The sequence below is a fragment of the Oncorhynchus keta genome, chromosome 35, assembly GCF_023373465.1.
Source record: "Oncorhynchus keta strain PuntledgeMale-10-30-2019 chromosome 35, Oket_V2, whole genome shotgun sequence".
Lineage (NCBI taxonomy): Eukaryota > Metazoa > Chordata > Actinopteri > Salmoniformes > Salmonidae > Oncorhynchus > Oncorhynchus keta.
Window position 1 is genome coordinate 17,959,047 of NC_068455.1, and position 20,363 is coordinate 17,979,409.

Sequence of the window (20,363 nt, forward strand, 5' to 3'; positions counted from 1 at the left end):
CTCCATCCAACCAGCCAGTGGGGAGCAGATACCTTCTTCAACCCCTCTCCATCCAACCAGCCAGTGGGGAGCAGATACCTTCTTCAACCCCTCTACATCCAACCAGCCAGCAGGAGCAGATCCCTTCTTCAACCCCTCTCCATCCAACCAGCCAGCAGGAGCAGATCCCTTCTTCAACCCCTCTCCATCCAACCAGCCAGTGGGGAGCAGATACCTTCTTCAACCCCTCTCCATCCAACCAGCCAGTGGGGAGCAGATACCTTCTTCAACCCCTCTACATCCAACCAGCCAGCAGGGAGCAGATCCCTTCTTCAACCCCTCTACATCCAACCAGCCAGCAGGGAGCAGATCCCTTCTTCAACCCCTCTCCATCCAACCAGCCAGCGGGGAGCAGATTGAGTGACAGGGATCAGAGTCTGCAGTGCAGGAAATGTGCCACCAAGGATGCCTTCATATACCCAGGCATTTATGTATATCCTGAAGTTGATTTTAGAAGTGGTTTTGGTTGAAAAGACGGAATAAGTGTGATGGTATTGGATTAGTTTAATGCACATAGAAGGAAGAGTGAAATATGTTATTTTGTAAGTTTAATATCAGATGTTTTCTTTTCTATGTACTCATCAATTTCTACATTTCAGAAGTTCCATGACTTAAATGTGTGTGTGTGTGTGTGTGTGTGTGTGTGTGTGTGTGTGTGTGTGTGTGTGTGTGTGTGTGTGTGTGTGTGTGTGTGTGTATTGATCCTGTTGCATAATGTGGTGAACATGCATCTTTCGGATGTATTTCAAATAAAGAGCGCAGAGACAGGCCAAGTGATGTCTGAATGTCATGTTTACTGTAACGAACCAATGGCATTGGACTCATCAGGCCTGAGAACGACGGAACGCTGTCCTCACCTGTGACATCACAGACAACACAGCCAATTGCAACCTAAATAATCAGTTCATGTATTTAAATAAAGTGACATCACACACAGCATAACATCCCTACTCAAAGCCCCCAGCCCTCCCCCTGTATGTCCAGACCCGGACCACTTCCCTTTGTATTCGAACATTATTACATATAAAAAATTACACATTTCTTTATCCCAACCCTGTGTTATTATTTAGATACAAACAATATTTCATTTTAGATTTTTTTTAGTCAAATGATTGAATGTCAAACCTAAAGAGTGGAAAGCAGCAAAGCACTTTGTATTTTTATTTCCTAATTCAGGACCGGCGTACAAACGTCAACTCAGTCTCTCATGTAGAGGGACTACTGGCCTAGCCCAATACACCTGCACCTTTTAAGGAAAACAAAATGAATATACCCACAGACTGGGCAGTGTTCCATGAATATGTCTATACACAAAGTGAACACCATCAACCGCCTAGCTTAGCCTTGCTCTGCTTGGTGTTCTGTCTACGGTGCCCAGGGGCGGACAAACAGTGCAGCCAACACGGAATAGCTCTTAGCACATATCAAAGCACCAATATTTTAAGGGAAACATAAAATCGTAAAAAGAAGATAAAACACAGATATGGGTGTTCTGTGCTGCTAAACAGTTGGAGGACAGTTCTGTACATCTAAGTGAGCAGCTTTCATATAAACACCCTGGTTCTGACTGATTGATAGTTGTCCATATGATTGTGGTCAGGTACGGTAGCTACTAACTGCCTGTAATTGTAGCTTCTGGTTTGAGGCGAATGCAGCTAGTAGCTTTGATTGTATCCAGCCAGCCTCGGCTGCTCTGTGTACACTACATGGTTCTGTGAGACGATGTCTAACTAAGGTATCCAGATATATAATCTCGCTGCACCTCATAAGAGACTTTACCATTTTTTATCCAATGTGTGTATCTTTTTCTACACACTCTATCCATGTCCTTTCTCTGACTGGTGGCCAGACCTGTCTGCCTGCGTCTCTACCACATCATGCTTGTATATGTTCTCCATTCTTCTCATGCTGCGAAGTCTATGGGTTGCAAGTCAGGTTCCCGTACAACTGACACACAGGTCACCAAAGGTCAAGGGTCAAAGGGCAGCTAGATGACCCTAAAGAGAGATGGTCACTGCCAGTGCCAGTTAGAACACATAGAAATGTTCAAATCTAAATAAACAAACTAAAGATATGTACAACCAACAGAATAGTAAACAAAAACATCTACTTGTGTATTTTTGTTGCTAAAAGGTCAAACAACCTTTTTATTTCCCTTCTGTACAATAAGGTTCATGTCAACAATGCAAATTCATCATGGGTTTTTTGCACTATTTTATCCTGCCAAACTCAATCAAATAAATGGTGGCAGCCTGTGAGTTTTATCTTGAAGTTGCAATGTTGTCCCCCTCCCCCAAATAAGGTAATGACATAAGGGTACTTAAAGTACCCTTTTCACGAAGGATGCAGATACAGGTTCAAAAAGACAAGCTTCTGTAGAAAGACAGCAAGTGCCGACACATGTATTTCAAACCAGCCATGAAGAGCATCCATTCCAGAAGCAGAACATAGATACATGTCAGTATTTTACTGCAAAGCAATAACAATGTTCCATAGTTTCTACGAGGAGAAATTCAGACATGATGCAGCTTCCCCCCCCCACCCCATCCAAGTTGGTTACCAGTTCACTTTTTATTTCATTTATTTTCATTTTATTACACCAAGGCAGCAAAAGGAGAAGTTACTAAAACTGAAGACGTTTACAGTTACAGTGACAAAAACATTTTAAAAGACCCACCATTTAAATTGGACTCCAAAATAAAAATAAAGAAATAATAACTTTTTTTATGTTTTTGTAAAATGCCCAGGCATTCTCCAATATTACAAATACTGGTATACTTTTACAGTAAACAAGAAAAATGTCATATATATTCATATATATTCATATATATATATATACTAAAACCCCGTCACCAAAAAACAATATACACATCGCCACCATGGCATTCAGAGAAACTGTATAAGCAAACTCGAACAAAAGAAATACTGGTTTAAATCACACATACACACAAATATTATTTTACCCTTGTACTTGTTTCAATACTGTAAACGTATTTTAAGACAGAGTGCACTAAATTCTTTTTTTGTTTCTGCAGTTCCTGATTTTTAGTCCAGTCTCTTCCTTGACTATTGTGTGGCATAACAATCCACTCTGACCATGTTTCTAGGGATACAGTCTTGTCCTGATTTGAAGAATTTGATATATATCTATATAGGTTTATGCATTTCTATGTACATATGCATACATATATACAGACACAGACACATCATTGTTGTGCTGGCTACTCCTAACCTAAATGCAGCTTTGTTTTATTTTTTAGAAGTAATATCTCTGATATTCTATTGGAATTTCATAAGCAAATTAAAAACTAAGTTGACACATAAATTTAATACATTGTTTTCATTTTGTTCAAATCCTTTGCTTCACAAAAGTGTCGCATTTGTCTTGAGAGACGGTGAATAGGAAGATCAGTATTCAAGGCACACTCATGTCAAATTGAATGGCAGTACAAAAAGTGTCCCAATAAATTAATTTTCATTTTTATAGTGCCAGTATTGGGAAAGCCAAGCTTATAGCAACGCTGGCACTTCAATATCAGCTGATCCCAAACTATAGAACCCTTCACCCAGGCCGAGTAAATCCAGTCAAAGTCATTTCTTGCTCAGAAGCCGTATTTCCATTTTCTTTTTCTTTTTGTGTGTAAAAAAATGATTGACAAATTACAGTACGGGCCAACTGCAAAGATATGTTTGTGTTTTTCTCTTCTTTTTTTCTCAATGACAAATTTTTAACTAAAAAAAAATCATTTTTGCGTGGATGTCAAAGGTCAACTTGAGGGGGTTTGAACAAGGGGGGGGGGGGGTTAGGACAGGGGGACATTATTCAAAATAACAAGGAGTGCTGATTGGGGCAAAGGTTGGTGCTTGCTGAAGACGGAAAAATCTTTCCTAAAAAGCTCACTCAGCTGTGCATTCTGTGTGTGTCAGAGTTGCTACTTCTCTCAGAATGCGTTCAACTACACATCACAGGGAGCCCTGAATGAGGAAAGAAAGAAAGAATTGTCTTACTGTTTGGGCACACGCTCAACAGACTTCTACAGACACTGTTTGTATCTAGAACTGTGCAATTTACTGGTCTGCATATCACTAAGTAACTAACTGCCACTGGTTCTGTCTCGCAGCGGACAAGACCATTTTAACCAGAAGAAAAATACAACATCATAAACACTTTGACTATGGCACACTATACAATCAAACTTGTTACTATACAGGTATAAATTCATTTTGTCAAAATGTATAGATATTTATAGAAAAAATGCATAGGGGAGTGATATCATAAAACATCATTACTGAATGTATGTAGAGTTAATAATAATGTAGAATTACATTTTAAGGTACGTAATTCTCATCTGGTTAAAGAGGCGGTGACCACTTTGGTAGTGACTACTACCACCACCCAGCCCCTTCCTAATCCACCACCCAGCCCCTTCCTAATCCACCACCCAGCCCCTTCCTAATCCACCACCCAGCCCCTTCCTAATCCACCACCCAGCCCCTTCCTAATCTACTACCCAGCCCCTTCCTAATCCACCACCCAGCCCCTTCCTAATCTACTACCCAGCCCCTTCCTAATCCACCACCCAGCCCCTTCCTAATCTACTACCCAGCCCCTTCCTAATCCACCACCCAGCCCCTTCCTAATCCACCACCCAGCCCCTTCCTAATCCACCACCCAGCCCCTTCCTAATCCACCACCCAGCCCCTTCCTAATCCACCACCCAGCCCCTTCCTAATCCACCACCCAGCCCCTTCCTAATCCACCACCCAGCCCCTTCCTAATCCACCACCCAGCCCCTTCCTAATCCACCACCCAGCCCCTTCCTAATCTACCACCCAGCCCCTTCCTAATCCACCACCCAGCCCCTTCCTAAACCACCACCCAGCCCCTTCCTAAACCACCACCCAGCCCCTTCCTAAACCACCACCCAGCCCCTTCCTAATCCACCACCCAGCCCCTTCCTAATCCACCACCCAGCCCCTTCCTAATCCACCACCCAGCCCCTTCCTAATCCACCACCCAGCCCCTTCCTAATCCACCACCCAGCCCCTTCCTAATCCACCACCCAGCCCCTTCCTAATCCACCACCCAGCCCCTTCCTAATCCACCACCCAGCCCCTTCCTAAAACACCACCCAGCCCCTTCCTAATCCACCACCCAGCCCCTTCCTAATCCACCACCCAGCCCCTTCCTAATCCACCACCCAGCCCCTTCCTAATCCACCACCCAGCCCCTTCCTAATCCACCACCCAGCCCCTTCCTAATCCACCACCCAGCCCCTTCCTAAACCACCACCCAGCCCCTTCCTAATCCACCACCCAGCCCCTTCCTAATCCACCACCCAGCCCCTTCCTAATCCACCACCCAGCCCCTTCCTAATCCACCACCCAGCCCCTTCCTAATCCACCACCCAGCCCCTTCCTAATCCACCACCCAGCCCCTTCCTAATCCACCACCCAGCCCCTTCCTAAACCACCACCCAGCCCCTTCCTAATCTACTACCCAGCCCCTTCCTAATCTACTACCCAGCCCCTTCCTAATCCACCACCCAGCCCCTTCCTAATCCACCACCCAGCCCCTTCCTAATCCACCACCCAGCCCCTTCCTAAACCACCACCCAGCCCCTTCCTAATCCACCACCCAGCCCCTTCCTAAACCACCACCCAGCCCCTTCCTAAACCACCACCCAGCCCCTTCCTAAACCACCACCCAGCCCCTTCCTAATCCACCACCCAGCCCCTTCCTAATCCACCACCCAGCCCCTTCCTAAACCACCACCCAGCCCCTTCCTAAACCACCACCCAGCCCCTTCCTAAACCACCACCCAGCCCCTTCCTAAACCACCACCCAGCCCCTTCCTAAACCACCACCCAGCCCCTTCCTAAACCACCACCCAGCCCCTTCCTAAACCACCACCCAGCCCCTTCCTAATCCACCACCCAGCCCCTTCCTAATCCACCACCCAGCCCCTTCCTAATCCAGCCCACCCAGCCCCTTCCTAATCCACCACCCAGCCCCTTCCTAATCCACCACCCAGCCCCTTCCTAAACCACCACCCAGCCCCTTCCTAATCCACTACCCAGCCCCTTCCTAATCCACCACCCAGCCCCTTCCTAAACCACCACCCAGCCCCTTCCTAATCCAGCCCACCCAGCCCCTTCCTAATCCAGCCCACCCAGCCCCTTCCTAATCCACCACCCCGCACCTTTCTAAACCACCACCAAACCCTTTCCTAATCCACCACCCCAGCCCCTTGCTAATCCACCACCCAGCCCCTTCCTAAACCACCACCCAGCCCCTTCCTAAACCACCACCCAGCCCCTTCCTAAACCACCACCCAGCCCCTTCCTAATCCACTACCCAGCCCCTTCCTAATCCACCACCCCGCACCTTTCTAAACCACCACCAAGCCCCTTCCTAATCCACCATCCCAGCCCCTTCCTAATCCACCACCCAGCCCCTTCCTAATCCACCACCCAGCCCCTTCCTAAACCACCATCCAGACCCTTCCTAATCCAACACCCCAGCCCCTTCCTAATCCACCACCCAGCCCCTTCCTAATCCACCACCCAGCCCCTTCCTAAACCACCACCCAGCCCTTTCCTAATCCACCACCCAGCCCCTTCCTAATCCACCACCCAGCCCCTTCCTAAACCACCACCCAGCCCTTTCCTAATCCACCACCCAGCCCCTTCCTAATCCACCACCCAGCCCCTTCCTAAACCACCACCCAGCCCTTTCCTAATCCACCACGCAGCCACTTCCTAATCCACCACCTTCCTAATCCACCACCCAGCCCCTTCCTAATCCACCACCCAGCCCCTTCCTAAACCACCACCCAGCCCTTTCCTAATCCACCGCCCAGCCCCTTCCTAAACCACCACCCAGCCCCTTTCCTAATCCACCACCCAGCCCCTTCCTAATCCACCACCCAGCCCCTTCCTAATCCACCACCCAAACATTAAATATGAATGGTGATCAAAACAGAGAAAGCAGAGTTTAAGGAGATACACCTTGCCTAATGTGTCAATACCTGGCAGTTTGAAATGACTGAGTGAGACTGAGGGTGATGAGGCTGTCTGTAATGCTACTCTGTGCCCAGTGTCCGATAGGGAGTTTGTAACAGTGCTGGAAGTTGTAATAGTCAGCTGGCAGAGGAGTGAGACACAGTGTGCATCAGAGACGAGGGACAGGGAATTGGGAGGAGAGTGTAATATATGCAATAATCTAAGGGCACGGGCGATTGTGTTAAACTCATCCGTGGAATGATAATGAAGGGGTGAATGACATCATGAAGAAGAGGGAAGAGACCCCTATAGCTCACCCTAAGATCTCCCTGCTCTCTCTGGCTATAAAGCTCCGCAGTTTAGCCCGACGGTTTAGCCATCCTACAACTGTGTGATAAAAGATAGAAAACATCAGTATGTGCATTGTTATAGCATTTCTGTTATGTTTAGTAGGATGGGTTCAGGTGAGTTTAGGAAGAGCTAGTTTAGATGCAGTGTGAGAATAATATGAGGGGATTCTATAGAAATACACAATGTCTCTGTTTCTCTAGCGTTGTCTGTCAGGGGTGGGTACTAGGTACCAGTAAGCAGCTGCCTTTGTGTTCTTCTGCTTCGTCTTCTTCTTTATTTTTAATGGATTTATTTACTGGAGAAGAGGCGGGGTTTGTGAAACCTCCAGATCCTCTTTAGATTTACTGTCATAAATGACATTCAGTGCTACATATCCAATTAGATTAACATGTTAAAAGTCAGTTTATGCTACAATGCCAAAGGATTGTTGTCCGCGAATGTATATCCTATCATGTATAACAAATAAAAAATAGCTTCCTCAGTTATGCTTAAAACATTTTTTAAGGTTAAATTCGGGCTTCTCTTCAGGAAATGACACGTGTAGTTTAAATATACAATTTTCTATAAGCATTTTTTTTTTCTGTCTGCTAAAAAGAAATCTCAGGATATCCTCTGGGTTTTTAAAAAATGAAATAAAATCCCAGCAATTAAAATAAAAAGTAAAACAAATTTAAAAATGACAAAATAAAATAGTACCTGTACATGCCAAAATATTACAAAATCCAATAAATACAGAAATTATTGCACAGTTAAAGGCTCCAAAAATGGTATCATTTAATTAATCATTTGATCAACTGTTAAAAAGGATCTTTAGCCAAATGAGGCAGTTTAGACCGGCTTTAATTGGTGCTGTTAATATCTGTTTGTTTGTTAATTGTTTTTCTCAGTTAGCAGTTTCTTAGGCAAAAACATAAAATTAACCCAAAATGCGATATTTAAGAAAAAGAGTATCCAGCTACCCCTTTTTGTATTTGTTTGTTTTCAAGGTTGTGGCGAAAGAGGCAAAATAGGAAAATCTGGCTTAGCTTCTCTCTCTTCAATTTTGACCTCGTTGGTCATCAAATGTTCCCCATGCCACTTTTTCATGTGTTTCTCGAGAGTGCTGTACACACTGAAGGGCATTTGGCAAATGTCACAGCGGTACACTTCCTTACCCATCTGCCCGTGGGTCTTCATGTGGCGGGTGAGCTTGGAGCTCTGGGCGCAGGCGTAGTTACACAGCTCGCACTTGTAGGGCCTCTCTCCCGTGTGGCTGCGTCGGTGCACTGTCAGGTTGCTGCAGTTCTTGAACACCTTGCCGCAGTACTCGCAGGTGTCGCTCCGTCGGCTCTCCTTGGAGCCGGGCCGGCCGGATCCCATGCCCCCCAGGTGAGGGGTGCTACCCCCGCTGGCTGTACCGCTGCGCCCCGACAGGCCGCCATCCAGGAGGTCCCCAGGAGGTGTGGAGAAGCGCAGGCTGCCGTTCTCAGATGAGTGCTCAGAGGATGTGCCGAAGGGAGATTGTCTGGAGTCGGTGAAGCCCAGGAAAGGGTCTTTGATGAAGTGTCGTGAGGCGGCATAACCCACCAGCCACTGAGAGTAGACGTTCTCAGAGGGGATGATTGGTGCCGGGGGCATGTCCAGATCCTTCTCAATCTTGATCCTCTTGTTGGAGGAGTTGGACAGGCTGGGGCTGGTGATGGGTGTGGGCTTGCGGGGGAAAAGGCTTGAGAAAGAGTTGCCGGAGCCACAGTTCCTGCCGTTGACAGTGGGCCTTTGGTGATCCTTTTCCATCTGGTGGTGATGGTGCTCCCTCTCCATCTCTCCCACCACAGAGTCCTCATCCCCAGTGTCCCGCTGCCCGTCGGACCCCTTTTTAGAGAAGGGCATCCGATTTTTACGATTGTCGACTATCAAGTTATTGTACTGCTGTATAGTGTTCAGGCCCACATTCTCCACCATCTTACCCAGGGAGAGAGAGTTCTTCTCGTCTGGCGGCTTGGAGCCGTTCTCACGGTTACGGTAGAACTCCATGTTGTCCATGCTGAAGTTTGACTCTGGCCTGCTCTCGTTCTCCATCTCCTCTTCATCCTCTTCCTCTTCCTCCTCTTCACCCTCACCCCTGAAGTCTCCCTCTCTGTTCTTCATGCCTTCTCCGGTCACTTCGCTGGTGCCCGGCTCGGGGGAGCTTGTGGTGGAAAGCCCATCGTCAGACCTCCCTGTCATGGAGCCAGATTTGTGCATGTGTGTTTTCATGTGTCTCTTCAGCTTGCTGGCCTGGGAGCAGGCATGGTCACACAGCTGACACTTATAGGGCTTCTCCCCGGTGTGGCTCCGTCGGTGGACCACCAGGTTACTCTGGAACTTGAAGCTCTTCCCGCAGAACTCACATGACTTGCTCTTGGCCTGCGTCTGGGGCGGGGTGGTGCTGTTGGGGGGCATGGCCGGCAGGGGCGGGGTGCTAAGAAAGGGTGACTTGGGGCTTGGCTGGAAGGGGTTGGGGTTGAGCAGGCGGTGCATAGGGTTGTTCCGGCTGGGCGAAAGAGGAGGTGTGGCCACGTTATTGCTCCCCGCCAGCTCCCTGAGCCGCCTGGAAAAGTCCATGGATTGGGCCTCGATGGCCATGGGCGTCAGCCGCATCACCCTCTCAAAGGCACTGGGGTGCTGGGAGATGAGCCCCATTTCCTCAGCACTAAGGCGTTCCAGCCGGTGGGGGTCCAGGTGGTGGCGGGGTGAGGGGCTGACGAAGGGCGGGGTGTTGGCGAGGCCTCCACGGTTCTCCATGAAGCCTGGTGGGGGCTCCCGGAGCAGGGGCCCAGTCATCCTCAACAGGTGGAAGGGGTTGTTCTCTCCCAGAAAGTTGGCGAGGGGGGACTGGGGGATGGAGTCCTGGCCCATGGGCAGTCCGGGGATGGTGATGCGGGGGGTAAGCGACGAGCTGGAGGGGTTGGACTCCAGGTAGATGCGGATGCCATGGCTGTTCTGGGCGTGCTGCAGGAGGAACCAGGCACTGGGAAAGGGCTGCTTACACGTGGTGCAGATGTAGCTCGAAGGCTCGTCCCGGCCTCCTGCAACACAGGAGAAACACATACAAGAAAGAAAATCATTAAAACATGTTCTTCAAAACAAAATATTTTTCAATTAATTCAATGACAGTAACTTCACATCTATCTGAGGAATAATATTGAGATTTTTAGTGGAGTGTTTAGTGGTATTCGGTAGTCAGTAAAAATACAACAAGTTTGGTGTTTCTGTATGGTGAAGCTGGTGACTATGTTTGTATTTCTGTTACCATATTTCCTTACAATAAACCTATTTCTTACTTATGGGGAGTGAAACAACTGAAACACACCTGGATATCTGACAGCTGTGTTTGCAGGATTTAAAACTACCACTGATAAACATGGTTATCACCCGGTCATGTGTTGATTTATACAACGAGAGAACTTTGCAGAGAGAGGGCCATCAGAGGGCCATCAGACAGACTTTTGTTATCCATATTTGCCTAATACCTCCAGTAGCTGAAATAGTCTTTACACATCATGTTGTCACATAACAGGGACATATTTATCAGGCTTTTGACAAGTGCATTTCCATAGTCACTGTGGATTGGCCGACGCGGTGGGACCACTGTACACACAAGTTTAAGTGCTCTTTAATCTCTCCAACTTACAAATCTCAAAGCGATTACACCATGCAAGCGTGTGTGTGTGTGTGTGTGTGTGTGTGTGTGTGTGTGTGTGTGTGTGTGTGTGTGTGTGTGTGTGTGTGTGTGTGTGTGTGTGTGTGTGTGTGTGTGTGTGTGTGTGTGTGTGTGTGTGTGTGTGTGTGTGTGTGTGTGTGTGTGTGTGTGTGTGTGTGTGTGTGTGTGTGTGTGTGTGTGTGTGTGTGTGTGTGTGTGTGTGTGTGTGTGTGTGTGTGTGTGTGTGTGTGTGTGTGTGTGTGTGTGTGTCTTTAAAATCCACGAAGCCCTCCAAGCAGAGGAACTTTAATAATCACAGAGACGGCAAAGTAATATGGCTCTATGCTGAGAAAGTACAACTTAAAGATTCAAGGAACTCACTTTCTTACAAATAAAGGCCTTGTGCCTCGAGGGAACGAATGAAAAAAGAGAGGAAAGGGGAGAGTAAAATAAAGGCCTCGTGCCTCGAGGGAACGAATGAAAAAAGAGAGGAAAGGGGAGAGTAAAATAAAGGCCTAGTGCCTCGAGGGAACGAATGAAAAAAGAGAGGAAAGGGGAGAGTAAAATAAAGGCCTAGTGCCTTAGGGGACGAATGAAAAAAGAGAGGAAAGGGGAGAGTAAAATAAAGGCCTCGTGCCTCGAGGGAACGAATGAAAAAAGAGAGGAAAGGGGAGAGTAAAATAAAGGCTCTGGGCGTATATTAAGATAAATGACTGCTGATAAACAGGGAGAACGCGGATGGAGAGATTGAAACGGAGCGGTACATTATTACCTGTCTTGGGGTTGTTATTTGGTATTTAACTGACATCCACTGGGTGCTTTGTGTCATTCTAGACACAAAAATTCAATACATTATAGCTGACAACACTTCAGACCTCGTAATAGAGGTCTTCTGACCTCAACAAGACTTCCTGTATAAATAAAGGTTGAGTACTATAAAGAAAATAACAAGTAATGTATAACTCCTTTTCTCTGTGTGTGGATGTTCAACTTTGCAAATGAAGAGGCACTTAATGACTCGCCACACACATTTAGACGGCGAGATCAAATACTGACTCTGTCACCATTGACACTACAGTATAACTAAAACCTCCCAAGTTCACATTCCTTCATGAGGTAGTTAGTTCCACCCACAAAGCCAGGAAACAAATCTAAAAATTCAACCTGCACAGGCAGACCGACAGACTCTATCTATCAAAGGACATACTGTATCTTAGGAACTAAAACCAGAAACTGCTCTGTCCTGTTTCCCTCACTGATTCCTCTCAGATCAATAGGGATTGGAAAGTGTAAACAGACCTATCATATCATTACCAAGCCCTGCAATGCCAAGAGCTGAGCAAAGAAAAAAGTCCCCTCATCCAGCTGGTCCTGGAGCTGAGTTCACACAGTGTCTGACAGACCAACCAACCTGTACATATCCTCTATGCTCTACGCTTATTGTTATTGTTCAATGTATAGTTATTTTGCCACTTGATTATTGTTGTTACTGTTGTCCCGTTGACAAGGTTGATTATTATTATTTTAATTATGTTAATATTGTAAATCTCCAAAGTAAGGTTTGGCAATATGTACATTGTTACCTCATGCCAATAAAGCAAATTGAATTCAGACAGACAGACAGACAGACAGACAGACAGACAGACAGACAGACAGACAGACAGACAGACAGACAGACAGACAGACAGACAGACAGACAGACAGACAGACAGACAGACAGACAGACAGACAGACAGACAGACAGACAGACAGACAGACAGACAGACAGACAGACAGACAGACAGACAGACAGACAGACAGACAGACAGACAGACAGACAGACAGACAGACAGACAGACAGACAGACAGACAGACAGACAGACAGACAGACAGGTTCTAGGCTGTGGTACTTGGCATAGCTGTGTACCTTTAACAGTAGATAACTAATTGATGGCCCAGCCCCTGTGTTACACATGCCGGTTGGGTAATGCCAATGGGACTCGTTACCGCAGCGACACAAACAAGCATAATATCCAGCACATACAGTGAAAATGAATGTTAAACACAGACTGCCACGTTCCTATGGGGATTGGTGCAAAACACACACACATATAAAGTGGGAAAATTTAATTGTGCTCTTGGAAACTAGATTAATTTATTTATTAAACGAAAGCTTTGTGTTTTTACCTAATCCTTCAATTTAGAGTACAAATGAAAATATACCGCTTCTGTAATTGTTAAGGTTTGGATTCAGAGATGTGTGCATGTGTGTGTGTACATTAAGTATGTCTATACACAGAGGCTGAAGAATCATAAATAATAAGGGTTTATATTTATCCCATTTCATACATTTGTGTGAAGTGGAAATGTGTTTGTTGCATCTCCCAACTCCACCTCAGACACTGTCATTGGTCCACAGAGTAGAGAGCTCCAGAGAAAGTCTGTATAGGGAGAAGGATAGTGAACACACAGTGTGTCTGCATGGGTATTTGCTGGAAAGAACACAGCTTTTCATAGCAGGTTTAGGAGAACTGACGAAGCAGGTTAGGAGAACTGACATGCAGGTTTAGGAGAACTGACAAAGTAGGTTAGGAGAATTAGGTTAAGGTTAGAAAAGGAGTTAGGGTTAAATAAATTTAAAAAACAAATTGACATAAGCTGGATCCCATCTAGACATGACCGTCTGCATGGCCTATGATGATATGTAGGTCACAATGCAGATGTAAGACAGATGTTCAACCCAGAACAGAAGGTCTATTCAGGTCACTGAAATATGATTAGACCATCTTGTTATTATTTGAATAACAACAACTCCTCTTGATAATTCACGAGGGATATGCAAAAACAGTCCATTCATTCTGTTGAAATAAAATGTTCTAAGGCAGCTTATTTATATCTTTAATAATAATAAATACATAATAAATTGTTCATATTATTAATTTAAAAATGATAATTGCACTGGTCTAATTTCATTTATGTAAAATTGTGAATCATGTGCACTTAGATTAGTAAATACTAACTGGCATGGTTATATTTCAGGGCTGATAAAAGTGAGGGAATCTACAAACCTGATCAATAAATATGACACTACGATAAAGCCACATTGCTCTAAATACATCTCCAAGAAAAACTAATTTCTGAAATCGCCTTTTAAACCTTATTACTACACCGTAATGTCCAACGCTTTATAAAATAAGAAACTGGTCATTTACATTTACATTTAAGTCATTTAGCAGACGCTCTTATCCAGAGCGACTTACAAATTGGTGCATACACCTTATGACATCCAGTGGAACAGCCACTTGCATCTAAATCTTTTTTTAACACTAACATTTGCACCAATCAATTATTGCTATCTGTGATGTCAGCTCAAAGAATGACTCAATCAATCTGTCTGCACAAAAAAAAAAACATTTCAACCACATCTTCACGCATGGCACTTAGTAGGGCTGCATTGGAAAGGTCTGGTGTAAAAGCATTTCCCCTGCATTGAGTGGGGATGTAAGGAGATGTTTATGCATGGCTGTCTGACGTGTGTACAGTGTATGTGTGTGTGTCTCGTCTGTTAAGGAGAAGGAACAGCTGCTCACCTCAGTACTAAAGCATGACTGCTCTAGCCCTGGCCCTGTAAATCCTTTGACTTAATTATAGTGGACACACACACACACACACACACACACACACACACACACACACACACACACACACACACACACACACACAATGACCCCCCTTCAGGCTACACATTAAGGGCCTGCTGCCCCCCTGCCCACCACACACACACGCTCATAGCCACAAACAATCCCCTGTAGCTTCCTCATCCCCCCCATAATCACAAACACACACATTATTCCACCCAGCCATATTTCCCCTCTCTTATATTATGGCCAAGTTCTTTACAAAGCCCTAGTGCTACATAAAGGAAACACTGGAAATCAACCAGGGTCTCGATTTCTTACACCTGCCCCTCTTTGCCCTCTCAATTTCCCTCTCTTCTCTCTTTCGCTCCCTTCTCTCTCGCTCCACTCCACTGTACTGGCTGAACTTCTTCAGCACACAAAACATTTCATTGGGGGCTGAAGGTCAATAAATGTAATTCATTTCTGCCCCACAATTAAGCGGGAATGACTGTCCTCCCCTGGCTGGGATCCTCTCCCTGAGAAGGTATTAGTGCCCTCTGATGGAGGGACGGAGAGATGGAGTGGAGTGGGCCGTGAGTTTATTGAGGAGTGTTCAGTGTGAATCCTCCCAGGGGGAAGGAGTCCGACACAGATGGCAAATAAAGTATGCAGCCCGAGGCCAGAGCACATTATGCTAATTCTAATGTCAGCTGTACTTTAATATACAGCTCTATTTAATCACCCCCTTATTTCACATTTCCATATGAAAAAAAACCTGTGTCACTGCTTCAGCCGTCTCTCTCTCTCTCTCTCTCTCTCTCTCTCTCTCTCTCTCTCTCTCTCTCTCTCTCTCTCTCTCTCTCTCTCTCTCTCTCTCTCTCTCTCTCTCTCTCTCTCTCTCTCTCTCTCTCTCTCTCTCTCTCTCTCTCTCTCTCTCTCTCTCTCTCACTCTCCCTCTCTCCCTCTCTCTCTCTCTCTCTCACACTCTCTCTCTCTCTCTCTCTCTAACACACGCTCTCTCTCTCTCTCTCTCACACACACTCTCTCTCTCTCTCTCACACACACTCTCTCTCTCTCACACACACTCTCTGACTCTCTCTCTCTCAGACTCTTTCACTCAAATTCTCTCACTGGGGTGCTGTGGTTGTGCACGAGTGTGGACGACAATACATAAATACACACACACACACACACACACACACCACATTCTGAACATACTGCTACAAACACATGGGACTGGTTTCAGGAAACTAGGCGTATGTCACGCGTCACTACTTCACAGGAGAACCGTTTGAATGGAAACTTTTTTGGGGACATAAATGCCTTCTGGAACATGTGAACTTTCATGTGCCTTAATAACAACCTTGTATGCCATCTGTAAATATGAAAACAATTGTTAAATTACAAACCTAGTTGATTTAGCCACAGAAAAAGTCAGCAACCTTTCCGCTAGCCATGATTGGCTGAGATAATGAGTGGGCTGGACATGCCAAGAGGTGAGTTGGGATTGGTCTGCCATGTACAGTAGCATGCTATAATATGAGCTGGTCAGTATGTGTAGGTCATCCTTTCTAACGTGGCTTTCTTTTACCAACATCACGTAGTAGAACTGCATACGTGTTGTGCTCACTTTCTGGAGGACCCAGTTTTGAAATCAGTGGAATTTGAGTATGATAGCTAAGGAAATGGAGAAAACACCAGTCTGGAATACATCGTGTGAATGGCATCAGGCAGGAGATGTGTCCAACCATGATGTATACTGGTAAGATAGTCTAGCTAGCTACATTTTCAGATATTACATCGTTCTAATTTTGACAGAAAGTGGTTTCATTTAAATTCTACTGTTAGCTAGCTAACGCTAGCTGGCTGGGTCTAGCTAGCTTGCTATCTAGCTACATTTCTTAACAAAAGACTCTCGTCTTAGTGTGCCAGAGCGCAGAATAACTGATACATTTTTTTACGCTCAATGCCCGTTGAATATGTCCGATGTCAGTAAACGTCGGCAACAAAGCGTAATTAAATTGTTGCATCACTGTTACAGGCACCAATGTTCTGGATAACATGACAACTGCCTAACCAGCTCTGCAAGGGGGAGTAAAATAGTCAGAGCGAGGTGTCCTCACATTGTGTGTCTGGAAGTAGCTATCCAATGTCAGCCAGTTATCTTGGGTTCTTGTCGTTGGGAGGTCAGAGCTTTTGGAACAACCCTACTTGTTGGCCAGAGCGTCCAGTATGCGATCTGAATGCGAAACACTCTGAATTTATGTACGGACAATCTGACAGCACAGTTGCAGTCACCAACTCTCTGAATAACATAACAGCCTAACCAGCTCCGCTAGGGTGAGTAATGTTCAGTGAGCTTTTCTCTCCCTCTTAGATGTCTGGAAGTAGCTGGCAAGTTAGTACAGAACACTCAGATCAACCCTTAAAGAGATGGGTGGGGCTAAGGCTTAAGAGGGTGTGAACAATGCTGAATGAGTGTAGACAAAGAAGGGCTCTCCAATAGTAGGACCAAAACATTGAAAGATGGTTTTCTCAAAAGTCCGTTTACAAGTTGATCAACTTTCAAAGCAACATTTTTTTCCCCTTTGTTCCTCAAATGCAGTGTATGATATACCATTTTGTAGCTCTGAGTCTCTACTTTTATCCAACGTAAAAATAAAAATAAATGTTTCTACATAAGACCGAATACAGGTGGTGAGTCACATATGATCATTGAGACCCAAATGGTTGGACTTGGATCGTGACTTGAAGGAGACCTGCTTCAACACCTACATTGGGGAGAACAAGTATTTGATACACTGCCGATTTTGCAGGTTTTCCTACTTATAAAGCATGTAGAGGTCTGTAATTGTTATAATAGGTACACTGCAACTGTGAGAGATGGAATCTAAAACAAAAATCCAGAAAATCACATTGTATGATATTTAAGTAATTAATTTGCATTTTATTGCATGACATAAGTATTTGATCACCTACCAACCAGTAAGAATTCCGGCATTCACAGACCTGTTAGTTTTTCTTTAAGAAGTCCTCCTGTTCTCCACTCATTAACTGTATTAACTGCACCTGTTTGAACTCGTTACCTGTATAAAAGTCACCTGTCCACACACTCAATCAAACAGACTCCAACCTCTCCACAATGGCCAAGACCAGAGAGCTGTGTAAGGAGATCAGGGTTAAAATTGTAGACCTGCACAAGGATGGGATGGGCTACAGGACAATAGGCAAGCAGCTTGGTGAGAAGGCAACAACTGTTGGCGCAATTATTAGAAAATGGAAGAAGTTCAAGATGACGGTCAATCACCCTCGGTCTGGGGCTCCATGCAAGATCTCACCTCGTGGGGCATCAATTATCATGAGGAAGGTGAGGGATCAGCCCAGAACTACACGGCAGGACCTGGTCAATGACGTGAAGAGAGCTGAGACCACAGTCTCAAAGAAAACCATTAGTAACACACTATGCCGTCATGGATTAAAATCCTGCAGCGCACGCAAGGTCACCCTGCTCAAGCCAGCGTATGTCTAGGCCCGTTTTGAAGTTTGCCAATGACCATCTGGATGATACAGATGAGGAATGGGAGAAGGTCATGTGGTCTGATGAGACAAAAATAGAGCTTTTTGGTCTGAAGTCCACTCGCCGTGTTTGGAGGAAGAAGAAGGACGAGGACAACCCCAAGAACACCATCCCAACCGTGAAGCATGGAGGTGGAAACATCATTCTTTGGGGATGCTTTTCTGCAAAGGGGACAGGACTACTGCACCGTATCGAGGTGAGGATGGATGGGGTCATGTATCGCGAGATCTTGGCCAACAACCTCATTCCCTCAGTAAGAGCATTGAAGATGGGTCGTGTCTGGGTCTTCCAGCATGACAACGACCCGAAACACACAGCCAGGGCAACTAAGGAGTGGCTCTGTAAGACGCATCTCAAGGTCCTGGAGTGGCTTAGTCAGTCTTCAGACCTGAACCCAATAGAAAATCTTTGGAGGGAGCTGAAAGTCCGTATTGCCCAGCGACAGCCCCAAAACCTGAAGGATCTGGAGGTCTGTATGGAGGAGTCGGCCAAAATCCCTGCTGCAGTGTGTGCAAACCCTGTCAAGAACTACAGGAAACATATGATCTCTGTAATTGCAAACAAAGGTTGCTGTACCAAATATTAGGTTCTGCTTTTCTGATGTATCAAATACTTATGTCATGCAATAAAATGCAAATGAATTACTTAAAAATCATACAATGTGAAGTGTACCTATGATGTACCTATGATAACAAATACAGACCTCTAACATGCTTTGAAAACCTGTAAAATTGGCAGTGTATCAAATACTTCTCCCTACTGTATAAAGATTCCACATCCTCTCACACTGTAGAGGAGATCCTCTGTACTGCCAGTCTTGCTGTGTATCAACCAGACAGACGGACGGACGGACTTACGGACAGACAGACAGTGAGCTGAGATTAAGGAGGGGCTTTACCTAGCAAAGACTTACAGATGACCTGGAGCCAGTGGGTTTATGAAGCGAGGGCCAGCCAACGAGAGCATAGTGCTTTGATGACAAAACGGATGGCACTGTGATAGACTACATCCAATTTGCTAAGTAGAGTGTTGAAGGCTATTTTGTAAATGACATAAGTCAAGGACCGGTAGGATAGTCAGTTTTACGAGGGTATGTTTGGCAGCATGAGTGAAGGATGTTTGTTGCAAAATAGGAAGCTGATTCTAGATTTAATTTTGGATTGGAAGTGCTTAATGTGAGTCTGGAAGGAGAGTTTACAATCTAACCAGACACCTAGGTATTTGTAGTTGTCCACATATTCTAAGTCAGAACCGTCCAGAGTAGTGATGCTGGAAGGGCAGGCAGGTGCGGGCAGCGATCGGTTGAAGAGCATGCATTTAGTTTTACTTGTATTTAAGAGCAGTCGGAGGCCACGGAATGAGAGTTGTATGGCATTGAAGCTCGTCTGGAGGTTTGTTAACACTGTCCAAAGGAGCGTTTGGCAGTGATGAGGGGTGGTCGTTTGACCGCGGACCCATTAGGGACGCAGGCAATGAGGCAGTGATCGCTGAGATCCTGGTTGAAGACAGCGGATGTGTATTAGGAGGGCAGGTTGGTTAGGATGAGGGGGGTCCATAGTGGCAACAGTGAGAGACTTATTTCTGGAAAGGTGGATTTTTAAAAGTAGAAGCTGGAACTGTTTGGGTACAGACCTGGATAGTAAGACAGAACTCTGCAGACTATCTCTGCAGTAGATTGCAACTCTATCCTCTTTGGCAATTCTATCTGGGTGGAAAATGTTGTAGTTGGAGAGGGAAATGTCATAATTTTTGGTGGCATTCCTAAGCCAGGATTCAGACACAACTAGGATACCAGACAGACAGACAGACAGACAGACAGACAGACAGACAGACAGACAGACAGACAGACAGACAGACAGACAGACAGACAGACAGACAGACAGACAGACAGACAGACAGACAGACAGACAGACAGACAGACAGACAGACAGACAGACAACAGGACAGACAGACAGACAGACAGACAGACAGACAGACAGACAGACAGACAGACAGACAGACAGACAGACAGACAGACAGACAGACAGACAGACAGACAGACAGACAGACAGACAGACAGACAGACAGACAGACAGACAGACAGACAGACAGACAGACAGACAGACAGACAGACAGACAGACAGACAGACAG

At 45.6% G+C, this 20,363-nt stretch overlaps 1 protein-coding gene across 4 annotated transcripts in view; it reads right to left on the bottom strand.

The window, feature by feature from the left end:
- Positions 1–813: 813 nt before the first annotated feature.
- The window catches only part of LOC118377963 (B-cell lymphoma/leukemia 11B-like), a 131,236-nt gene continuing 111,686 nt past the window's right edge, over positions 814–20,363 (bottom strand). The window contains exons 3-5 of one of the 4 annotated variants that reach the window (XM_052496650.1): positions 8,550–10,442; positions 7,362–7,431; positions 814–4,014 (exon numbers count right to left, since the gene is read on the bottom strand). In XM_052496650.1, coding sequence (XP_052352610.1) covers positions 3,996–4,014; positions 7,362–7,431; positions 8,550–10,442 — 1,982 coding nt within the window. In that variant the 3' untranslated portion in view covers positions 814–3,995. Of the gene's footprint in view, positions 4,015–6,957; positions 7,432–8,214; positions 10,443–20,363 lie in introns of those variants that run through there. The other 3 variants (XM_052496652.1, XM_052496651.1, XM_052496649.1) reach the window with 3 other exon arrangements.